The following is a 21,432-nucleotide window of genomic DNA, read 5'->3' as shown; positions in this document are numbered from 1 at the left end:
AATGTGCTGTCATTTACTGATGTAAAGATAGGCTAACTGGCTACATTATGCATGGAACTCATATCTGCAATAGAAGGCACTGTAGACTGTTTTCAGCTTCATCGGCTCAAGAAAATAGTGGGAGTAAAGTCAGATTTTCTTTTAACATTTTAAATACATGAAAGCAATTGGAGGCGGAGAGGAGGACACAAACCCAATCATTCCGTAAAGGTTTGGATGTCACTATGAATCAGCATTAAACGCCTTGAAACACACAATACGAGGCGCCTATGAACATGCAACATACCTGTTTAATGATATACAACTTGCAGAGACCCAATTTTAGACGGAATTGTGGTGATCCTTCCTCCATTTCTCAGCCCCATTTGACGAACATTGCACTGTCAGAGCTGGCTGACAAGCCATGCGGAAGAGTGACACCAGGTATCCAGGAGCCACAACTGACCCCAGGCCTCCAGAAGGACACATAGCTACAGAAATCATCAAATGTCAAGTACGGGGGGACATGCAAGGGAAAGGGATGTGGCCTACATGGCATTGCCGTACCAGGGGCTGCCGTTGCCCTAAAAGGGTCTTCACTTCCATCAGGCAAGCTTATCGCCTGGACTGACAAGAGCGTTATGGTTATTTTCCCTGACAGCTAGCAAAGCCTACTGGCTTCCAGGAACGGGGAGGTCGATTATGTGGTGGGTCTTAAAGTGAGCCATCTGCTTTTACAAAGAAAACGACTGCAGTAGGTTTTTTGTGTGTGTGTTTTTCTTTACAGATTACACATTTATAGCAGCAGATTTCATCTCAGGACTTGGATTTGCTGAATACAAAAGCAATTTGTTAGTGATCTCGCTGTCATAACCTATTAGTTTGTTCTACTTCTGTTACAAATAGTACACATGAAATATTGTGTAAATATGTGTGTGTGTGTTCAGACCAGGTTTCCTGAGGGTAAACCATAACATTTTAGAGGGTAAGACCTAAGTTAGGGTTAGGCACATTGTGATTGATTGAGCTACAGGCAAACAAAGTGCAGTGTGTGTGTGTGTGTGCATGCGCGTGTGTCAAAGTACATCTACGTATGCTAACAATATAATGTCATTTGAAACTGAAGTTTTGTTCTTCTCTGAGTATCTATTTTGGTGAGTTTTTTTGGAAATCACATGTTACACTGTTGTTGTGTTGGGACAGGAGGATGACAGTCATTGAGTCGTTTTCATCTTTAATGTTTTCATATCTTTAAATTCCAGAAAATAACCCTAATTATGTCAGAGGTGTCAGAGTGTACCTCACAGGTAAACTAAGTCCAAGGTTATTTCAAATAAATTTGTTTCAATCATACTGTATGTAGGCTGCTCCATTACAATATAACAGTATAGTGCATGATGGGAATATACCGTTTATCTGCTTTTATTTTGAAGGCAAATATCGCCACTCTCCGCCGGATGATTAATGGTTGCACGTGGAAGGAACTTTGACTGGACGTCACCATGGCGACTGGACGCGGACAATGCGGAAGTAGATATTTCACGTTATTCTTTGGCTACACAAACGGAGAATATATGCTCTTTGTTTCGCTAATTTAACGGGGTTTTCATTCCATATCCTCACGTTGACTCCGCGGCCTGTAACGTGAAGCTAAAAACTGTCACGCAAAACGTGGCTTCATGGCCTCAACTTCCTACCAAATATAAATTATTGTAGATATCCGACTCAAAGGAGGTCAAGACCAGTAAAACATATTGCGGCACCAAAAGCAGTTACTTCCAGAATGCGGGCATTGAGGGCGTCCAAAAGAGCTGACAACTCGTCTCCAGCGTCCACTCTGAACTTTATGGAAAGGTAATCGATCAAAACATGCTCATATTTTCCACCTGCGTGTCATTCAACACTTCAGCCAGCCGGTGTTCAGAATCTGTGGCGAGTCAAGGCTTTATTGCCCTGCAAGAAAAAGGATTTATTGACCGTGTTTGCACTAAAACACAATCAAAGCACAGCAAAAAAAATCAATACGGGTGGAAGACACTTCACTTCTCCATTGAATGTAATAAATATAAAAAGGCATGGAACTCACAAACAGTAGACATTTAGCATAATCTCTGCAACTCTGTTTCCTGATCTTTAATATGTGTCGAACACGGGTGTAATGCCATTACGATAAACACAGTGCTGCCTTTGTGTCACAACTGACTGGCAAAATTGTGGATACTTTGTAACTTGTGATGCTTGTCATCAACTCTTCTACATTTGCACACCATCAGTAATGCTAAAAAAAAAATAGTCAACAAATATCTCTATGTTGACAGCCATTTGACAGATTGTTTGTTTTTAAAGCTCCATTAGACACCAAACATGATTTATTCATTTTGTGTCTCATTTCAGAAATTGTTTCATCTGGTTGTTTGATGTGCAGTGAAATGTCGGTGATTGACCAGGCACGTAATGTGAACACGAATAGATGACTTACTCAAGAGACTGAATTGGACGGCCTTGTCACCATTAACCAGGACAGGTGCGACCAGACAAACCACACCAATATTTCCCATTAACAGATATGGAATAATACTTTTTTTTCAAAAGAAACAAATATACTCAAACCAAGAAAGATAAAACATCGAACATTGGTCTCTTGTGGTTGGAGATTGGATCTCACTCACACGTTAATTCATCACTTCCTGCAGCGTGAGATGAGTCTTTTTCACCTATACTGGATGTGTAAAGGGTATAACTCCCTCTTCTGTTGTTTTGTGATCGAGGTGTATTTTTTTTTTAATGAGCACTTTAAATAACAATGAATTCTGAAGTTAATCTACTGAATGAGAACACAGACATGGGTCATTTCATTTTGTTGCCAGAAGTGCGTGATAAGGTTGCCAAGTAGCCTGTCGAGAGCTCATTCGTCTCATTCACCGAAGCCTCTCAGGAACTGCATGCTGAACAACAGGTGGCATGAAAACACCTGGTGTCACTTCCTTGTTGTGACGTCTAACTACCGTTTTCCTTAGACTGCCATCTGAGACCCTGATGAAGATTCTGTCATACCTAGATGCCTCCGCTCTTTTCAGCATCAGCCACGTCAATAGGCCCTTCTACCAGCTTGCCAATGATGAGTAAGTAACCAGGTCCTGTTCATGCAACATATGAAACTTTTATCAGAACACGTCATTTTTCTCTACCAAGACACAAACAGAAGAACATTTGCATTCAAGAACAAGTCAGAGAAATCATCTTAGAATGGCAAACCTGTGACAAAAAAAAGCATATCAGGCATTATTTCATATAAATACATCTTTTGTGTTTCAACCTTTTTAAGTTGTCCTCACTCACAGCGACCTCTTCCCCCCCCCCCCTTTCTATACCTTACAATACCACCAATGCAGTGCTCTGTGGAACAAGATATACATAGCAGAGCTGAATAAAATGAATAAAAGGTGGAAACCTAAGTGCATGGACGAGCCGCTGCAGAAGATGGCCGCATCGGAGGTCCCCGATCGGCCTGCGGGCTACTGGAAGCGGCTGCACTTCCAAACCGTAGCCGCATATGACATGAACAAGTGGGAAAGTCATCTTGGTCTCATCAGCCATCACACTGGGCTGCCCCGCCAAACAGAGCTGGTCCTCAGGTAAGAGATGGAGAGAGGCAGGCACTGCTTATGAAAACCACTAAGATGGAGTACCTGAGGTGGTGCGGTCTGTTATATCTACCAGGCACTTGATTTCACTTACCAGACGCTTGAGTAGCCTGTCAAGCGTTGTTTGTGAATTAAGCTTAAATGAGTGCGTACCGTGTGTTTTCAAGCATTTGAGTCCCTTAGCTACTGAGGTGATCTCGTTATTTCTCAGGGAATCCTTGTCATTTTTTTTTATATTTTCCAGTGTGCTGCTTTACTTTAGTTCAGCCAAAAGGAGTTGTGTTGATCGCACTTTGTGTACCGTGCCGTAATCTGCCATCTGTTTGCTACGTTTTGCAATTGGAAGCGGCTCTGTGAGGTGTCATGGGAGCCCCTTGCCTTGTTTGTGGTTAGCAAACAGTGAAACTTTGGAGATCCGCCCTGTCAAGACGGTTCAAAAGGTAGAGACTAGAGGACAGTTCAAGCTGCCAGCTATCAAATACAAAGCGGGGTTTGTTTTTCATATCACACTTAATGATACTTTCTTAGGGGAGGTGAGAAAGGAGGTCTCTGTCTGAGCGAGATGTCTGCTCAGGGGGACGCCAGCACGCAGGGGAAAGCTCCCTCATCGCGGTTTCTGCTGTGTTTTTATAACCTCTGATTAGAGGCTGTGCAGCACTCGATTTTGAGTTCTGTGGCAGTCGCTCTGATACAGAGGGGAAGTATAAATAATTGTGTTCCTTGTAGAAGCTGTCTGAATCGTTGAAATAAATGACTTAGCCGCCCCCCAAACTCCTCATCCACAACAGACACACACACACACACACACACGCCACCAACTCAGACAATTCCCTGTGGGGAGTTTGTCTGTTAGAGACACTGAGGAGCATAGCGATTTACCTTGGTAATAATCATTTCACAAGACATCACACACACACACACACACAATGCAGAGCGGAACTCCCCTGGGTCATCCGAGGCCTCCTGGGCTGCTTCAGTTTTTTTGCTTTGTTCCTCCACTTAATTGATATTAGATGGTGCCGAAGCAAAACACCGGCTGCATCACAGTCGGCGCAGCACTGAATCACATCTCAGACAGAACTGGATCAAGAGATTCATCACAACAGCTGCGCTTTCATTTCATTCGCTGCATATCATTTCATTAAGTGAGTGCGTCTCTGTTAAGCGAGTTATTTCCCACTTTATAATGTCCGAAGCCTGCTCATTTCAGATGTCAGGTCTCCCTTGCCGTGCTATACTGAATACAGTATCAATAATTGTACATGCTGTTGTGAAATATCTGTCATCTCTTCTTTGCTATAATCCTGTGTCGTGTTATCTCATTCTAGAAACTTGCACGTCACCTGGCAGCTGACGGTGTCTGATAAGTCAGGGCACGAGTGCACACATGAACTGAGCCGGTCCCAGTTCTGCGAGACTTCTGTGACTCTGTGCTGGAGCGGAGGAAGCTGCTTGCCCAACTACCAGCAGATTTCCACCCTTCAACTCCACGGTGTCAGGAGGATAGCCCTCAACTACCCCGACCTGAAGACGTGAGACAGTCTGCGTCCATCTCTCTCTCTCTCTCTCTCTCTCCTTCCTCTTTTCTCTCACTGAATCCATCTGTTTTCTCTGCCTGCCTCTGTCAGGCCTGGCTGGAGGTCCCTCATGGCGAAGTTAGACATGCAGGCTCTAACTGAAGGCGCGCAGGTCATTGGCCAGGACAGACTTGTTGAATTGAAGCTGCTACAGCCTGGCATCATCATCGGTGTCTGGAGGGTAATCACTTCACAGGCAGCGATGGCATTTTTTTAAATGATTGATCGTTCGATTTTAGTCGCTGGAACAATTAGACGGGTTGCGAATTCACCTGAAATTGAAGTGATGGCTCTCTTTTGCAGGACCAGTCCTCAGTTGCCTTTGTCATGTTCATCCTTCACTTCCACAGGCTGGTGGAAAGAAGCATCCAGGGATCTCCCGTTTGGTAGGCTGCACTTGAACCGGCACCTTTTTATTCACATGCTTACATGGCGTGCAGTGTGTCAGCAGTCAGCATCACTGGCACCTCTATTTCACCACCATAGTGGGTGTTGTGACTGTACCTCATATTTTGATATAGAATTTTGTTCTCGTCATGTGTCGGCACCTTAAACCAGTTAGTGTATACTATCACCCCTTAGGCCTCTAACAATCCTGTGATGAGGATAAAAATAAATGGATAAATAATCCAACATATGTGATATCTAGTACTCGGGTTGCTGTATGCTGTTGAAGGTGCTACATTGATCATCTGAGAGGAGACGACACAGCATTCTTGACAGTGCTACGCCTCAGCATAGTGTGGACATAGCCCCCTCTCCTGGTGTCATGAGAGAACGAATGTTGCAGCACATCATGATTCCAGTCCACAGGAGTACTAAACCTCTGAAATACCTCCTTAATGAAATACCCTTTTCTTCATCTCCACCGTCTTCGTTTCATTTCATTACTCTCTTTTTTTGTCCTCCAGCCCCTACGTGGAGCCAATAATTAAATCCCCTTTTGATGACATAGACCCTGAATATGGTCTCCATGGTTACCAACTACACATCGTTCTCCACAACACGGCGTGTGAGATCGTGTCCGGAAGCTTCCCCGAGATTTTCTGCCGGAGAAGTAATTTTTTTATACTCTTATTTACTAAGACGCTGTATTCTGTGCTGAATGGGTCATTTAATAACTATTTTTAATTGGAGCAGGTGTGATTCATATGTACATTGAGTCATCTCTAGAGGAATACTAACACTACTGTACTACATATAGTTAATAATGCCTCCGTAGCCACAAGTTCTCAGACCATCAGGATAGTGACCTTTGACATCAACATCTGCCTCGTCCAGCTGGCACATTGTCCTCTGTGGATTTGTACAGTTTGCCTTTCAACTCTGACTTATGTACATTTTTATATAGAAATACACACATTGCAGCATGTGACAAATAAAACCTTTTGGAATTTAGAAATTTAAGATAACCTTGATTAGCTATGTTCATTAATACATTAATTGTATTTGAAGATCATTATATAGCTCATAGATTGAATGACTGAACGTATTAGCCTTCGCTAATCAAGTAACCTAACACTCATTTCTATTGTTTTACATTAACTTGACACGTGTTGTTGTCTTTCACCAGCTCAGATCTGTGATGGCCTAATCCAGCTGACTGCCATTAGCAGGACAACCCTATCGCAGCACATACCTCTATCCAGCAGAATCAACCTTCCCTGGATGTGTGAGGCCCTGCAGGGCGCAGTGAAGGTACAACATGTGCAGTTGAATACGACACTATTTTCACTATGTGGTTTATGAAGAAAGAAATGCATGCCCAAAACATCTCAAGTATATTACTGACTGAATGGTAAGCGTGCCAAAGAAACAGACCACATGCTGGTTTTATTTTAATCTTCACAGATTTATTGAAAAAGCTGATTTTGGAATAATTCCCTCTTATCTCCTGGTTAAAGTGAATACAATTCAGGATGCATTTTGACAGTTTTGAACCCCACTGACTTCACAACAATGATGGCCCAGAAAAGAGATTCCTGACATTAGTTTATTCCACAACTTCTTGCCAGAATTGCTGCGTCATGAGTTTGACTCTACTGGACGAATTCAAGAAACCTTTCTGGTGCGTCGGCTCTCCTGTTTCCATGGCGCAAGAGAAGACTCCCGTCTCCTACGACTATGATGGCGAGCACTTCCTGATCCACCATCAGGACTCAGACGGCCAGGTGAAGATGCAACTTGTCTGGATGAAGGAACAGAAGCAGTTTGTTCTGATCAGTTTAGTCGTTTATGTGACTGTTTGCAAAGTCAACCAGCACTTCAGTAGAAATTACTGAACGTGCAGCATTTCTGGAGCAAGTTGTAAGGTTTTTAATCATAACAGTGTGATACTATGAATAAACTCTTCATATTTAAATTAAACATATATCTGTACTGCGTGATCTTCTTGTATTATATTATATAAGCATGTCTACATTTTTTATAGGGACAAAAGCGTGCCTCCAGAATAATTTGACGCTCTTAGCGGTCGAGAAAGCAGAAATGTATTTAGTCATAATTTGAATGTGCAGAAAATGTTGCAGTTCAAAAGCCAATTTGCCAAAAGGACATTTTACGGCAACACTAAATCTAATGCCTCATACACATCGAGTAATTTTGTAAACAGAAACCTTGTGTGCATGTTGGAGGAACGATGGTCGTACTGCAGGAGTAGGTCGTACGGACACTTTCGAAGATTTGCCCCACAACACCTGAAGGAGATTCCATAGTATCTTTATCATCCTCCTTCATAGTTACTTTAATCACTGAGCAGATCTCTACGAACTTAAAATAGCCAAATGACTGATATATTTATTATGAATCATTCTTTTACTGTTCTGTCTTATGTATTTGGTGTATTTGCCATTTTCCTTTGTTCGTACATAGACATGCTTTTGCCATGACCAGTGTGTCCACAACCTTGAACAGTCACTAATATTTAAAAGCATCTACTCTTCAAACATAAACTCTTAAGTATTTTGGGGGAAATTGTCTAAACGAGGTCATCCTTTAAATTGTATGAAGGTTTTTGCTGCTTTTGTATGATTCACACAAATTAAGTTAAAGTTTTCTCTTATCCCGGTATTTATACCTGCACACCCACATTACTGCAATTGCATTGTCAGCCATTATGCAATCACTTTGATGAAAATTGAGTTTAATGTCCACACCCTGGGCAAGTCTGGCAACCACGATAGAATTAGTGTAGGAGCAATTGTTGGAAACTGTTGCTGTGCTGCTGATGGCCCAGCACTGCAATAAAATATCTCTGGATAATAGGATTTCATTCCGTGTGAGGGTCATCATCACCTTGAAAAGATGCTTATTTCTATCAAACACATCACCGACTGCATTGGCACTGGATCCAAAATCGTTTCGGGGAAATGAGCCAGAGGGAAAAAGAGGGGCAACAGTATGTGTGATGAATTGTTTTGTTTTTTTCTCATACGCTTCACAGTTGAAGAGAAAGAACTGTGACGGGGCGAGTGACATTGTATGACTCACAAGGAATCCATGTGTTGTCATACTTTGAACATTTTACAGGCCTCGTGCTCTCCAACTGCATCAATATCAGGGCTGTTGAGTCGCACGCTGTATGGATGAAAGCCATATAGCAGTACAAGGGATTGCTGACTTGACTGATTTGAAAGCTCTGACAAATTACATGAAATTGGCCATTACTTGGACTGGATGATGTGTACAATGTATGACTTCCAGGTTCCAAGTGTGTTGCAACACATTTCCATCCCAGTGACCTTCGTCGTACTGTTCGCTGTCACATCGGCTGTTGAAAACTGCCAATCCTTCATTTTTCATTTTGTTAGAAAAACCAGGAGTCAAGGGTACTGCGGATCAGTTAATGGACTTGCAGGAACATGAAGCCCCTTTTCAAAGGTTTGAGTCTGAGTAATGGCGAAATAAAGACAATGGATATGGGGGGCAAGGACTATGAAACCTTGATTGAAAGTACTATTCTGTCTATCGTGTTGCAGAAAGTATTAACTCAATGCTCCTATGGTGGTTTTTCTATGAAGAAATATTTAAAATACAGAAATCTATTTATCCAAGCGTGCTAATGTAAATGTGTTCCAATAGTTCTCCAGTAGATGGCTCTCTTTAGTAAACAATGAATCCTGAAGCTGCAGCAGTGTTTTCTTTTTATGATCAGCACAGCATTACTGTTTGTTCAGTGAATCATTTCTTTCTCATGTTGTTTTTCTTCTTTTTTGCAAGGTAATTGCAGGCCTGTATGTTAATCACACATTTAAAGACTTTAACAATGATTAAATAAGAAGCCACAGCACTGAATGGATAAATGCAATGCTTCATTAAACTCATCTTTCTGAGTTTCCTCACAGGCTAATCTTGGAAGAAAATTGCTTCCATTTTTAGCCTTTAATTCTCTCCCCTGTGAGTGACCAGCTGGGTCCGCCAATTATTCAGCATTTGAAGCCAATGAAACTGTCCCTTTCTTAGTCTTCTCATTGGGGAAAAACAGTCAACTAATGAAATTCACGGGGGGGGGGGGGGGGGGGGGGGGGCGGCTTGATTAAGTGTGTATACGTGTTTCTGTGCACACAATCAAAATCAAAATGCATGATTTGTCTTGTTTTCATTTACAATGACCTTCTAAACTGATTGTCTTAAAAATACAGTAGAGCTTAATTTTACATCCCCCAAAAGACTGGGAGATAATCTCGGTCTTGCTCCACACTGATGGGTGCAAAGCCTTCACAATTCCTAATCACTAACGTTCCAGATTTATCACCCCGTTGGTTAAGTGCTTTACGCCAGATAAGTAAATGATGCTTGTAATGATCTGAAAAGCATCAACCACAGCAACCCAAAACACCTATGACACAAAACATATTAGAAACGGCATAATCCAAGAAAATAACAGCTGGTCAGGCATTTACATTCCTGTAAGGGAACCCTGCTATTGCACCACTGACCCTCCTCTCTCTCTCGTTCACCTATACTTCCTCCACTTTTTTGATCCTGGTTGGGTCGTGGTACTGGATATAGTGGGGAGAGCTGAGAGGGGTGACAGTATTATAATAGACTCATGATGCCCAGTAAGATCCTCCGTTTATTCTCCCCTTTTAAATGGTGCATTACGGTCAGACGTGGAGAAATCCATTTATATCAAAGCCGCAGCTCGTCTTGCGGCTCCAAGTGCTCAATGAGCAGCATGACCGGGGTGCCATTCCTGCTGCATCCAGTGTTGCCTCAGTCTGCCATGACAGACAGTCGAACAAATGTAATGTTGCTGCGTATCACCGAAGCCCAGGTGGTGACGATAACCTGTAGTTCGTCTAGCAGATGTTTTTTTATTAGTAAGTTAATATAGCTGTGCTTTACTTATATTTCATATTTTCTATTTATTCCACATTTTACTACACTGCATTTACAGCTTTACATACAGAATCAGATTATATATACAAAACCTACAATCAACAACTGTTACACATTTTAAAGATTAGACTACCCAGGAACATATAAAGTAGCTACACCTCCATTAGCTACAAATGTTGCTGAAATGGTAATGCACCTAAAATATAAATCCAATAATGTCATAAATATTAATAAACTACTCCAGAAGGTGTGATTCTGGATTATACATACCTTTTCTTTTCCGCATCGTGGCATTACTTTGTCTTACGAATATGAATACGAAATACACGAGCTGAATTGCTGAACTTAAAAGTGAACTGACCCTGTTATTTTCCACATTTACAGTGCATTTACTTTAGAGCCATTTGATTACAGTCCCAATGTTTGCTCCCACTGTTCTCCATGTCCTTTACTCATCAGTACATTATCTATGATTTTGGATAACTGGACGCTGAACGTTCTTTGTTTCATAAAATAAATTATCCGCCACTATTTCTCTCTCGCTTCCTCACACAGGTTACTCGGTGTGTGCGCGCCGGAGAGAATGAGAGGGGTGGCATGAGTCGGCACATTATGCAGTATACTGTAAAAGCGCTTTCCACGATTTCACACGGATCACTAGTTTGCATTAGCCTCACAGTAACGTCCTATGGCTGTCGGGACTCAGAGCAGATGTTTGGAAGTCAAGTACAGTCGAAACTGCTCTCTGATCCTGCTGCAGTTGAATGCGTGTTCAAAAGCGTAGCCTGGTTTTATTTAAGCACCAACCTACAGTGTCTCTGCAACATTTTAAAGGAGCTGTATTTAACAATCTGAACATTATAGCAGCAAACAACTATTAGCAATGTAAAGATATAGTGGAGTAATGTTTAGCATGCCACCATCCTGTTCCCCCTCAGCTAAACTATTAGCTCTCTTGGCACGTTCACCATTGTTTGCACTGTTAGCGCTAATAGCACCATCAGCATTGATCCGCCGACTTGCCTACACCCTGCGAGAGCTGTTGAGAGGCAATTGAACCGCTCCCAATCTCGTATCTTGCAGCTTTTAAAGAAAAGGTTTCACATTTTTTTTGGAAATAAGCTAAATTGCTGTATTGCTGGCGCAGGCAGCCAGTTAGCCAAGCTTAGCATTTAGACACAAGAGTGTTTTGCTGAGACAGACTCAGGTCTCAAACCTTTCTCCTGATTTGTGTGCGTGAATAAAATGCCATTTTAGTGTCGGAGTGTTCGGAAGATATGTGGCTTGTGGAAAATGGGTCCAATATTTAGCGTGAAGCTAAATGATCTGTCATAATCTGTGTCCACGCTCACTTCTAATCGACTCAAACATGCCGCTAGTCTCCTAAAGGAGCAAGGCAGCCGTTTGTGCTGAGCTAAGCTAACCATCCAAAGATTGAACGACAAACTGAAGTGTCAAAAATGACAAATTGGAGTTTTAATGGCAGTAATGTGTGACCGTTTCTTGACTATGCTGTAGTCTGGTATTTACTTTACACACATCAGATTGGTGTCCAACTTCTCATCTAACTCTCGTCCAAAAACTGAGGCTACGTATTTCCCCAAAAGTGTGAACTATTTATATTCGTAAACGTGTTAATCCAACTAGCTTGCTGTTATTGCAAACGTTATGTGTCGATGACAAGATTATGGCATTACGCCAAACAAACATGTTGTCTTTCTAACTAAAGAAAATGTCAAATCCAGCACATTGTGTTAGATGCACAAATCAGGCAGGCTTCACAGAAAACCCTGGAACAATTGGTTTTCAGGCAAAGGGCCTCGCCTGAGGCGAACTCCATTTATCTCAACCACTGTTATAAGGGAAAGATGGCGAGCGAGCGAGAGAGCAACAAAAAGAGAGGAATACAGAGGCAGAATTTTGAGAGACCCAAATAAAAAGCCTCCCTCATTATGTGTGAACTGGCACACTGATGTGTTCATGGGTATAAACACAAAACACCTGCAGTTATGTGATTTGATGGCAAATATAGTGTTGTGGTGTGTCAGTGATATTTTCAACCAATTACACCAAACCGTGCATTGTATATTTCTACTGTGAACTCTCACTGCAATGAGTTACCGAAAACCCAGCGGTTAGTTGTACCTGTCACAGCAGTGCGTTTAGACTTTTGACACTGGGAGACTCCCAGGAACCATTAGTCATCGCTTGTCTCTTGTTACTGTGAAGTGCCACATGGAGTTCTTGGATTGCCGGCTTACAGCTCTGACTGAAATGAAAAATTAAACAGAGACTGCTTGATGTCACTGCTGAAGATCTGTGTGCTGCTTGGGAAAGCAGAAATGCAGTATCTGGCACTTTGAGTGTCACATTGAAAAACTACATTAAAATCTACATGTAAACACACACAATATCTATCGTCATGCTACAGTTTACCTGTATGGACAACACATTTGCTGCTTCTACTTTGGCTATTACACACACACACACACACATTCAACAGAGCCAGCTTTCTAGTAGGATATGATTGCCTTTTAATCACATCTCTGTTGTGAGTGTGTGTGTGTGTGGGGGGGGGGGGGGGGGCCTGTGTGTGACACCCATTAAAGATGATGGTAATTATTGTGACTGGGGTAACATTTCCACATACTTGCACCTGTCGCAAAAGCACATTGAGACGTATGTTAAGACATTAAGATGTGGGCAGTCTGCCACACTGATACTTGGAGTTTTCCTCGCAAACCTGCCAAATCATCATGTCACTGAGTGATAACATCGTGATTCAGTTTAACTACTGTACCACGCAGGCTTTCATCACTGCTTTATTGTACAGTATGAAATACTGTATATGGTATGCACCATCATATTGCTTTTGGTACTCTATGTATTTTCTTTTACTGACTCTGAGCACCTATCCTCATGCTTCATGTTGCTGCCAGGATGTGGCTTCACAAAGCATTGATGAGATTCACCTCAGCTTACTATGGCAATGACCCTTGACCCTTGAGTATGTCTGAACTCACTGTTCATTGGCTGTTGCACAAGAACGTTGACCTTTTTGAATGGGGAAAACGTGGAGCACACCTGTAGTTCTGTTACGAAAAAATGACCAGGGAATAAAAGGTTGTGCATTATGTTCACCGTTTGAGGAGAAAGAGACTCAGTTGGTTGTTAGCCATGCTAGGTTTGGAAATGTCTCGGTTATAAGATGCAGACGTGAATGATTCTGCATTGATGCAGTGACGGAACATAATCGTGCCTTTGGTTTTATTTCAGCTCAGTGTGAGTCTTTACTGCATTTTTCCGTCATGTACTGTCCTTTGCGCTCATTTCTCTCCTCTCCTCTGATCTCTGTGTTTCACTGAGGACGGAGCTTCCACACACAGTGTGCGCGCAGAGCGCCGGCAATCAGCAGTCCGTAAACACGTTGCTCTCGCTACCAATATTCGCTGCTCTGCTTCAACAATGTTGGGCTGAAATGAATGGGCATGCAGGCTGAAATTCAATAGTGGTGTTTAATTAAAACCGGAAGATGCAGTGACGCAGAGATGCAGTGACTTAAAGCAAGTAAGAGGAGAAGAGCTATGAGTAAGGACAAGCCCACTAGCCACTAGGGTAATTCATGCATTGTAAAATGCCATATAGGCATTTCGTGCCCGGTCTGCTATGTGTAGATTACAGCACACTTGTAATACACTGCAGAAGGATTCATGTTTTGTTTTTGGAATGTTTATGTACTGACGCGGGTCACACAGATACTGTTTTTTTCATATTATAGACTGTTGAAGTTGGATTTTGAAAATGTATCCGACTGCTAGTTTTAATTGAGGAAAAAATAGCCATGTGCGGTACTAAATTTGAGGTTGTGATGCATTGAGATGCTTCAAGAATTATTGCATCGTGCATTTTAATCTTTGACAGGTGAATTGTGATCCAATCGTGAGGCCAGTGAAGATTCACACCTCTACTTGTGGGGAGGCAATGTCAGTCAGTCGGTCCGCCACTTTGGTCGAGACTGAAACGGATGGATTGGTGCAAACATTTTGTACAGACATTCATGGTTCCAAGAGGACAAAGCAACAAACCATGTGGTTTTGGTTGAAATATGAAAACTGTTGGATTGGTTGGCATGACATTTGGTTCAGACGTGGATGTCTTTTGTAAAAACTGAACCAATAACTTTTCATCTCGTGTCATCTTCAGGACAAAAGTTGAATGGGTGTGCTATTATCCTACGCTAAGATGCTGACGTGCAGACATTAGCGGTGAGCTCAAAGCACCACTGGCTGTAGACCAGAAGGATCAAAACGGTAGTGCAACATGTGAGAAAGCAAAGTCAGCAGTATTTCACTGTGTAGTTAGAATCTTACACCAGATTAATTCAGTCCTGACATGCACTCCACCAAAGTGGCCTGAATGTGAGAGGTCAAATGTGGTGCACCTCGCTTTATTAAACTGTCATATTAATCAAATGCAAAGCCTTTACTCACTCACACACTCCATGGTTGAATGTGTCAAATCTGCATGGGATTGATGAACGCTCCATTACCGGCAGCAACAGTTGACAACGTGCTGTGTTAAATTATGAGCAACACATCTAACTAATGAGCGCAGTTAGTAGTTGAGGTGAGAGCTTTGTGTTTGTCTCTCTTACCTTGTGTGGCGTGTGGCGAGAGATCTCCATTTGCAGGCATGATGATGATTGATACTATCGGGTCCCAAATTATCCGCTGGAGTCGCCACACTCCATGATCACTCACCTCTGGTATTAGTAGGATGAATGATCTTCGCTCGTTTAGAAGCGGAGAGGTAATCTTCTCTTGTGCTCACGTGAAAGCAATAGTAGGGGGGGGGGGGGGGGGGGAAGGAAACGCAGCTCAACAGTGATAGCTGGAAATGGTAGGGATCATTTTTCATGTTTGCTTTAAACATCCCCTACTGCTCATGAAGCGGTACGGAGACTTTGTGATTGATGATAAAGGCTCTTATCTTAATGCAGAATAAATCGTGGGCATTACAGGGAAAAAAACAACAATTGATTTGTCTAAAAATAACTTATTTTACATCGTATATCACACGGTATTTAATTGTCAATGTCTTTTGTCGACTGAAAGTGATACACTGGTGAGAAAGAGGAAGAAATAAGTGGCCACAAGAAGGCACTGAAGCGCCTCGTGACTCATCCTTTTCTATCAAACAGAGAAGGCTTTCGAGTAACATCTGGTCGAGTGTTTTTTTATTCTCTTTATTAACAGTGTGTCCACTGTGTATTTTCTGAGTAAAATACTACAAAGACCAAATTATTTACCTTAATCCATGAACTGAGTTATTAAAGTCATTTCTGAGGATTGCACAGGTCATACTGAAACCCAACTCTTCCGGCAGATATGCACACAATCTATTTTTCTAGGTCTATGAAAGTTCGCTTTATAATCGCTTTTATTGTTTTCCCTCAAAGCCTCTTTTGAGCGATTTGCCGGTCACGCTCAATAAAACCACCCTGAATTCAAACCAGCGCGTGGGGTGAACGTTCAAACAGCAGTTCAGTCTTTGGGAAGGCACGGCAACTTTAGGCCAGAGCCAAACAACAATGATCCGCAATGATTCGACTCAGATCTTTGTTATTTCCAAATAAATCTCAATTTAGTGTGTTTTCGTTCCGTCATTTGCCAAAAGCTCTTGTCTGCTTCATGTAGCAGACATCGAGTGAAGAGTCAGGCTGTTTTTCTGACATTGCTTGTGTTATAATGGAAATTTGGGGAATAACACGGTTGGTTCGATAACACCTTACACAATAGATTTGTCAAATGCTGCCTGCACAAACTCCAAGAAGGCAGAACAAGGAGTTAATGAACACCGCAGCTGTTACAATAATTCATATGAATGCAAACATGCTGTGGAGTATATTGGGCTTGTCTTGTGGTTCGTTGTCTATAGTCAGACAACATCTGTGTTAGGAGATGTGGCACATTTCAAATGCACCAGTATACTTTCAAATGCACCAGTATACTTTAAACTATCTACTCTTCTTTTGTTTACTCATCCAAAACATATTCAAATGGGTGGAGCTTGAAGTTCAGTAGAGGAGAACTCCCAAAATAGACCTGCCCAAGGAATAAGAACTGCTTTAGGCGACTGTATTTCATGCGAGACGTCCAGGTGTGATGGCATAAATCGTTTCCATCACTGCTCTCGTGACTCCTCCACCCCGCCGTGGCTTTGCTTTACTGGCCCCCGCACCCTCACGTCATCACTTTTGTTGCCGTTCTCACAACCTTGTGGGTCGGAGCACGCGCTGCATCTCATCAGAGAATATTACCTAACACTCTGAGGACAACATCAACGTCACAGGGCTTTTGCCAGCAGTGCATTTCTTTCTGTGGGTGCCCCACGTCCATTTCAGTTGTTCCAGCAGCACCTTGCTGTGACCTGTGCCACTTCAGCAGGGCAGTATCTCTTTCAAGGTTCTTCAGTCTTACGTTTCTGCTGACATGAACTATTTTGTACATCTCAAATTGCGTGTGTCCTGCTACCATGCAGTTCTGCCTGGCTGATGTTGTCTTACTGTGTTTCCACAGTGTGTCAGTTTACTTCAGGCCCTTGTTGGATTTGAATGATAATTGTTCCATTGTTTTGTGTCTTTAATGCTTGCTAGTGGAAGTTTATCTCAAGCAAGTCTGTTTAAACCAAGCTCACGTTAAAGGCATACTATGCAGGAATTGTTGTTTACTCATTGTAAACACAACCGGAGAGCCACTGGGACTTCAATTCCGCCAAGGACTTTGAGATGGAGGCTTTTCATGTGAGTGCCCAAAAATCTGGCAGTAATTTGAACATAATTACAGGTTTTTGGGGTATAAAGAGAATTTTCTGAAGACCTTCGAGACACTTTAGCATGTCTGGCTGAACCAAAACAAGATCATCCAGGCAATCATAGATGAGCTGAAACATTAATTGCAAAATGTATGTTATTATTTCACATCATCAGTCCGACAAAATCTGCTTCTAAACAAAATGTGAGGCACGAAAAAGAGATCTAATGTTTCTTCGGATTTTTATTGCGGCGACAGAATAGTTCAGCGAGCTTTTAATAGCACTGAGGCAGAGAGAGAAGGCACGGTAGAGACATCTAACTCTGTGAATAAAGGCTTTATGTTGACTAAACCAGAGTTGTTGATTGTTGGAAGTGCAATGACTAGGCTAACCAAAACGATTTTGGTGAGTTTTGTTTTGTTTCTTTCGGGTTTTCAACCTTTACCAAGGCGCCGATAGTTTTCTAACCTGCTCTGCCGCAGGCTCCCTTAACAGATCACATTTGTTTATCATTTGCTGGCTGTTTTCTGAATGCGGTGCAGCTGTTCTACTGATGGACTGCTGGACCGGCCTCTCGGCATACAAATAAAGCAAAAATAATCATGACCAAAATCCATTAAAACCCATGGCCCCACATTCTAAAATCTATAAAGTGAAATGGTCCCATAGGCCACGCTGTCCACCATCGCTCAGCAAAATATGTTTCAAACATTCAGAGGTCTTTCTCACAAACAGACTAGGGTGGCGATATCTCCTCCTTCCAGATGGAAAATCTGCATCAAACACACCGTTTGTGCTTGCAATATACGCATGCATAACACAACACCAAAATTGCCTAAATGCAGTTTAGACATTATACTTTCATGAGCAGATGTACGAAAAACATCACTACAATTTTAAGCGGCAAGTGCACTGACTTTACGTGGATTGCATCTCTTACAAAATCAGTGGTCTTGGCATAAGCACAGCTCTGGGGGCTTTCTGTTAGTTAGAGCCTCTTAAGGATAACAGTCGTTCAAAAACACCCTCAGGAATTTACAATGATTCCACTACAGCCAACACACGGAATCACATTAGCTACTGGAAAGCCTGTGATTTAAGAAGTGCAAACACGTAAGCCCTATCGAGGAGGATGACATGCATGCGCTAAATCATGCCATCTGATTTATTGTTTGAAATGTACAGAGGGAGCTTTGTCCTTGGCATTCTAAACACTGTAGGTGTAAATCTTGAATCTAAGTGTTTTGAACAAAGGGGAAAGTGCTCGGACCAAGATGGGGGAGCTTAAGTATGACTCAGATTTTCAAGAAAGCCTCACAGCCTATGCAAATGAGTTACATGGGGATTCTTTTGAAAGCACATGAAAGATACAGATGGGAGATTGTAAAAAAAAGGCTGTATGCAAGGTTGCAGCAACAAAGCAGCTGTTGAAATAGTTTGCATGTGGATTCTAAGTTCCTCTGTTCATCTTATTTACGACGTTTATGTCACACTTAAGGAACATGACATATGACGAAGAGTGCTTTATGGTGAACCACCATGACGAAGCATGTTGTTCTCCCTCTACAAGTCATCTCCCCGTCTGTCTTTTACTACTTTGCCATTTGCTTCAGCTGATCAGTACAGGAAAAGGTCGATGTGGATCCCGGTGAATGCACACAGGTAGAACAAAGCCAATTTCAGATGTGTCAGTGGAACTGATGCTACCAGCCGCCTCTGACAGCTTGAGGGGGGAGCAGCCTCAGCCCCTCATCTCAAGAATCACCTCTGCTTACCGAGCGGAAACCGTTCGTCACATTTGCCTGAGACGCTCTATCAAGCACTGTCAGCATACATTTATTATTATCATCATCATCATCATCATCATCATCCATACATTTTTGATGGTTAAAGGTCAAGGTCACTGAGAGTTATTGTCGGTCCCACTGGCTTAATACCTGAGAAACGCCTTGGAACGAATGACTTCGAACTTTGAACTCAAGCATGAACTGATTAGAATTTAATGTTTTTTTTGTTCGCAAACTAAGTAAAAAATACACACAATTGTCTGATGGATAAAATGATGAAGACATGAAACTTTGGACAGATATGGATGTAGACCCCAAATTGACTGTTCGGCAGAGGCATACAATCACAAGGGGAGTAATCCTTAGTTGTCTTTCGGTGAATCAACTTCCCACCAGAATCCATAGTTTTTTTTCATGTCGTCGCTAATGTAAACAAACCCTTCGCGTCTAAAATAATGTACACAGTCTTGAACATTTGCTTTTTTCCGTTTTCTAATTTCTTATTTGCTCATGAATCATCTGATAGTAGGTTAAATTGTTAAATAGCTTTTTTTTTGTATTTGTCGCTTTCGTAGATGGACGACAACTGATTCATATTGTTCAACTCCACCACCAAAGCTGAACAATATTTTGCATCCTGCTTTCCCTCGTCTAATTTCTGCATTCCGGGATCATTAAGATAAAACTTGTCAATGTAATTGGAGCCCGACAGCACCCCCCCCCCCAAACGCCAGGCTCAGTTTGGACTATCTGTATTGAAGTTGTTCCCCTGACGTAAAAGAAGAGAGTTAGTGAGACAAGCACAGAGTCAACTTTAAAGCGTGCAGTAATGTATGCGGCCTCGTCCGTATTTGATGCTGCACTGCTGCATTACGATCCATCCCTCAATGCCCATATTTAATGTGTCGAGTCTGAGCTTTTCTGTGACAGAGGGTTGCTGCAGAGCATGGAGGGTGTCACTGGGGAGCTGCGGTCACACAGTCGCACTACAGAAAGCATTCTGCGTTTTTGCCCCGAGGAGCTCATTCAGCGTATTCCTGCATAATTACCTCAACGTGATTAAAGAAATCAATGGAGTACCGTCACTGCCGAGGGCACTTCCCAAAGCGTCGGATAATCCAGCGTCCCTGCGTAACATTTTGTAAACACTCAACAATATGCTAAACACCTACAACAACATCTACAAATCTTATTTGTACTCCTTCAACCTTTTGCCCTCAGGACCTGCTGGGAAACAGTTATTGGCAGTGTAAGACTGGGAGTGTTTGCAGCTTTTCATGAAACCCTGGAGACAGGTGTCAGGATGCATCACTCCGTTACGCCAACAGCATTTTTTTGGTGAGATTTAGAATTGGAGATAATGACTAAATCCTCCATCCTGAGGCCCAGTGGGCATAAAAAGTGCTTGTGTTCCTTCCTGGGGATTTTCTCAGGAGCATATCAGACAGCAACAAACCAAATAGACCTGATGGTTCTTTAATTTGTTCATGATGTTGAGTGTAATGTGAAGTAAATCAAAGAGCAAGGGGAGCGTTTGACAGAACATGTACAAAATATGTCCGTGCCTATAAGTCAGATCCTGTCCTCTGTGGTCAAAGCAAATGCCTAGTAGGATTCAGACGGTCAACAAAAATGTCCTGGCCTGCAGAGGTAGACACCATGAATGGAATGGAGGACGCTGACAGGACTGGTGTGATGCGCTCACCTTGGACCAAAAAACCTACGACATGCAGGGAAGGGAGGTCGGGGGATTACAAAGGTCATTCGGACAAAGGAAATAAACAATCCCAATCCGTTTTTATTTCCTTTACGCTCTTACTATTTTACATTTTTAAAACCTAAGATATGAAATAGTATTAGATTTGTAGTTTGTTATTGTTGTTTCTGTTGCTGATTGTTGTCTGAGAGTCCCAGGCCTTTAAAATATTATATATAGTTAAAATGTTCAGCCTTAAGATTTTCATGAAATCAAATCCTGTTTTTGATATTATCAACTCGTATTATATTTCAGCAGTTGCCACTAAATGCATTTACATTATGTAATTACCTGTACATAGTTGTAGTCATTGTTATCTACGTAGTCAGCAGTCTTTACATGTCCAGGGGATTCACAGGAAATGGTGTGTCTGCACATTATCCAGTGTTGCTCATTGAAATGTCTTCTAATTCATCTTATTTATATCGGCCTCATTGTTCACTCTCCTAACAGTTGCTGCTATTTAACTGCTAATGATAACCAAACAGTTCAGACTGCTGTTGCTACACATTAATAGTGTTCAGTTGGCAAAACAT

The 21,432-nt window shown here is 42.0% G+C and overlaps 1 protein-coding gene across 1 annotated transcript; it reads left to right on the top strand.

Annotated features, from left to right (window-relative positions):
* Window positions 1-403: 403 nt before the first annotated feature.
* On the top strand, window positions 404-7,482 carry fbxo15 (F-box protein 15; the record flags this gene model as incomplete). Its single annotated transcript, XM_079292347.1, has 10 exons — window positions 404-423; window positions 1,711-1,833; window positions 2,997-3,101; window positions 3,372-3,614; window positions 4,952-5,155; window positions 5,252-5,381; window positions 5,504-5,586; window positions 6,112-6,257; window positions 6,774-6,898; window positions 7,216-7,482. 10 exons carry the CDS (start codon window positions 404-406, stop codon window positions 7,480-7,482), a joined length of 1,446 nt encoding a protein of 481 aa, XP_079148473.1.
* Window positions 7,483-21,432: the final 13,950 nt, after the last annotated feature.

This window comes from Melanostigma gelatinosum (assembly GCF_949748355.1).
Source record: "Melanostigma gelatinosum genome assembly, chromosome: 20".
In the NCBI taxonomy this organism is placed as follows: domain Eukaryota; kingdom Metazoa; phylum Chordata; class Actinopteri; order Perciformes; family Zoarcidae; genus Melanostigma; species Melanostigma gelatinosum.
The sequence above is the reverse complement of the archived record's forward strand: the minus strand, read 5'-3'. Positions and strand labels throughout refer to the sequence as shown.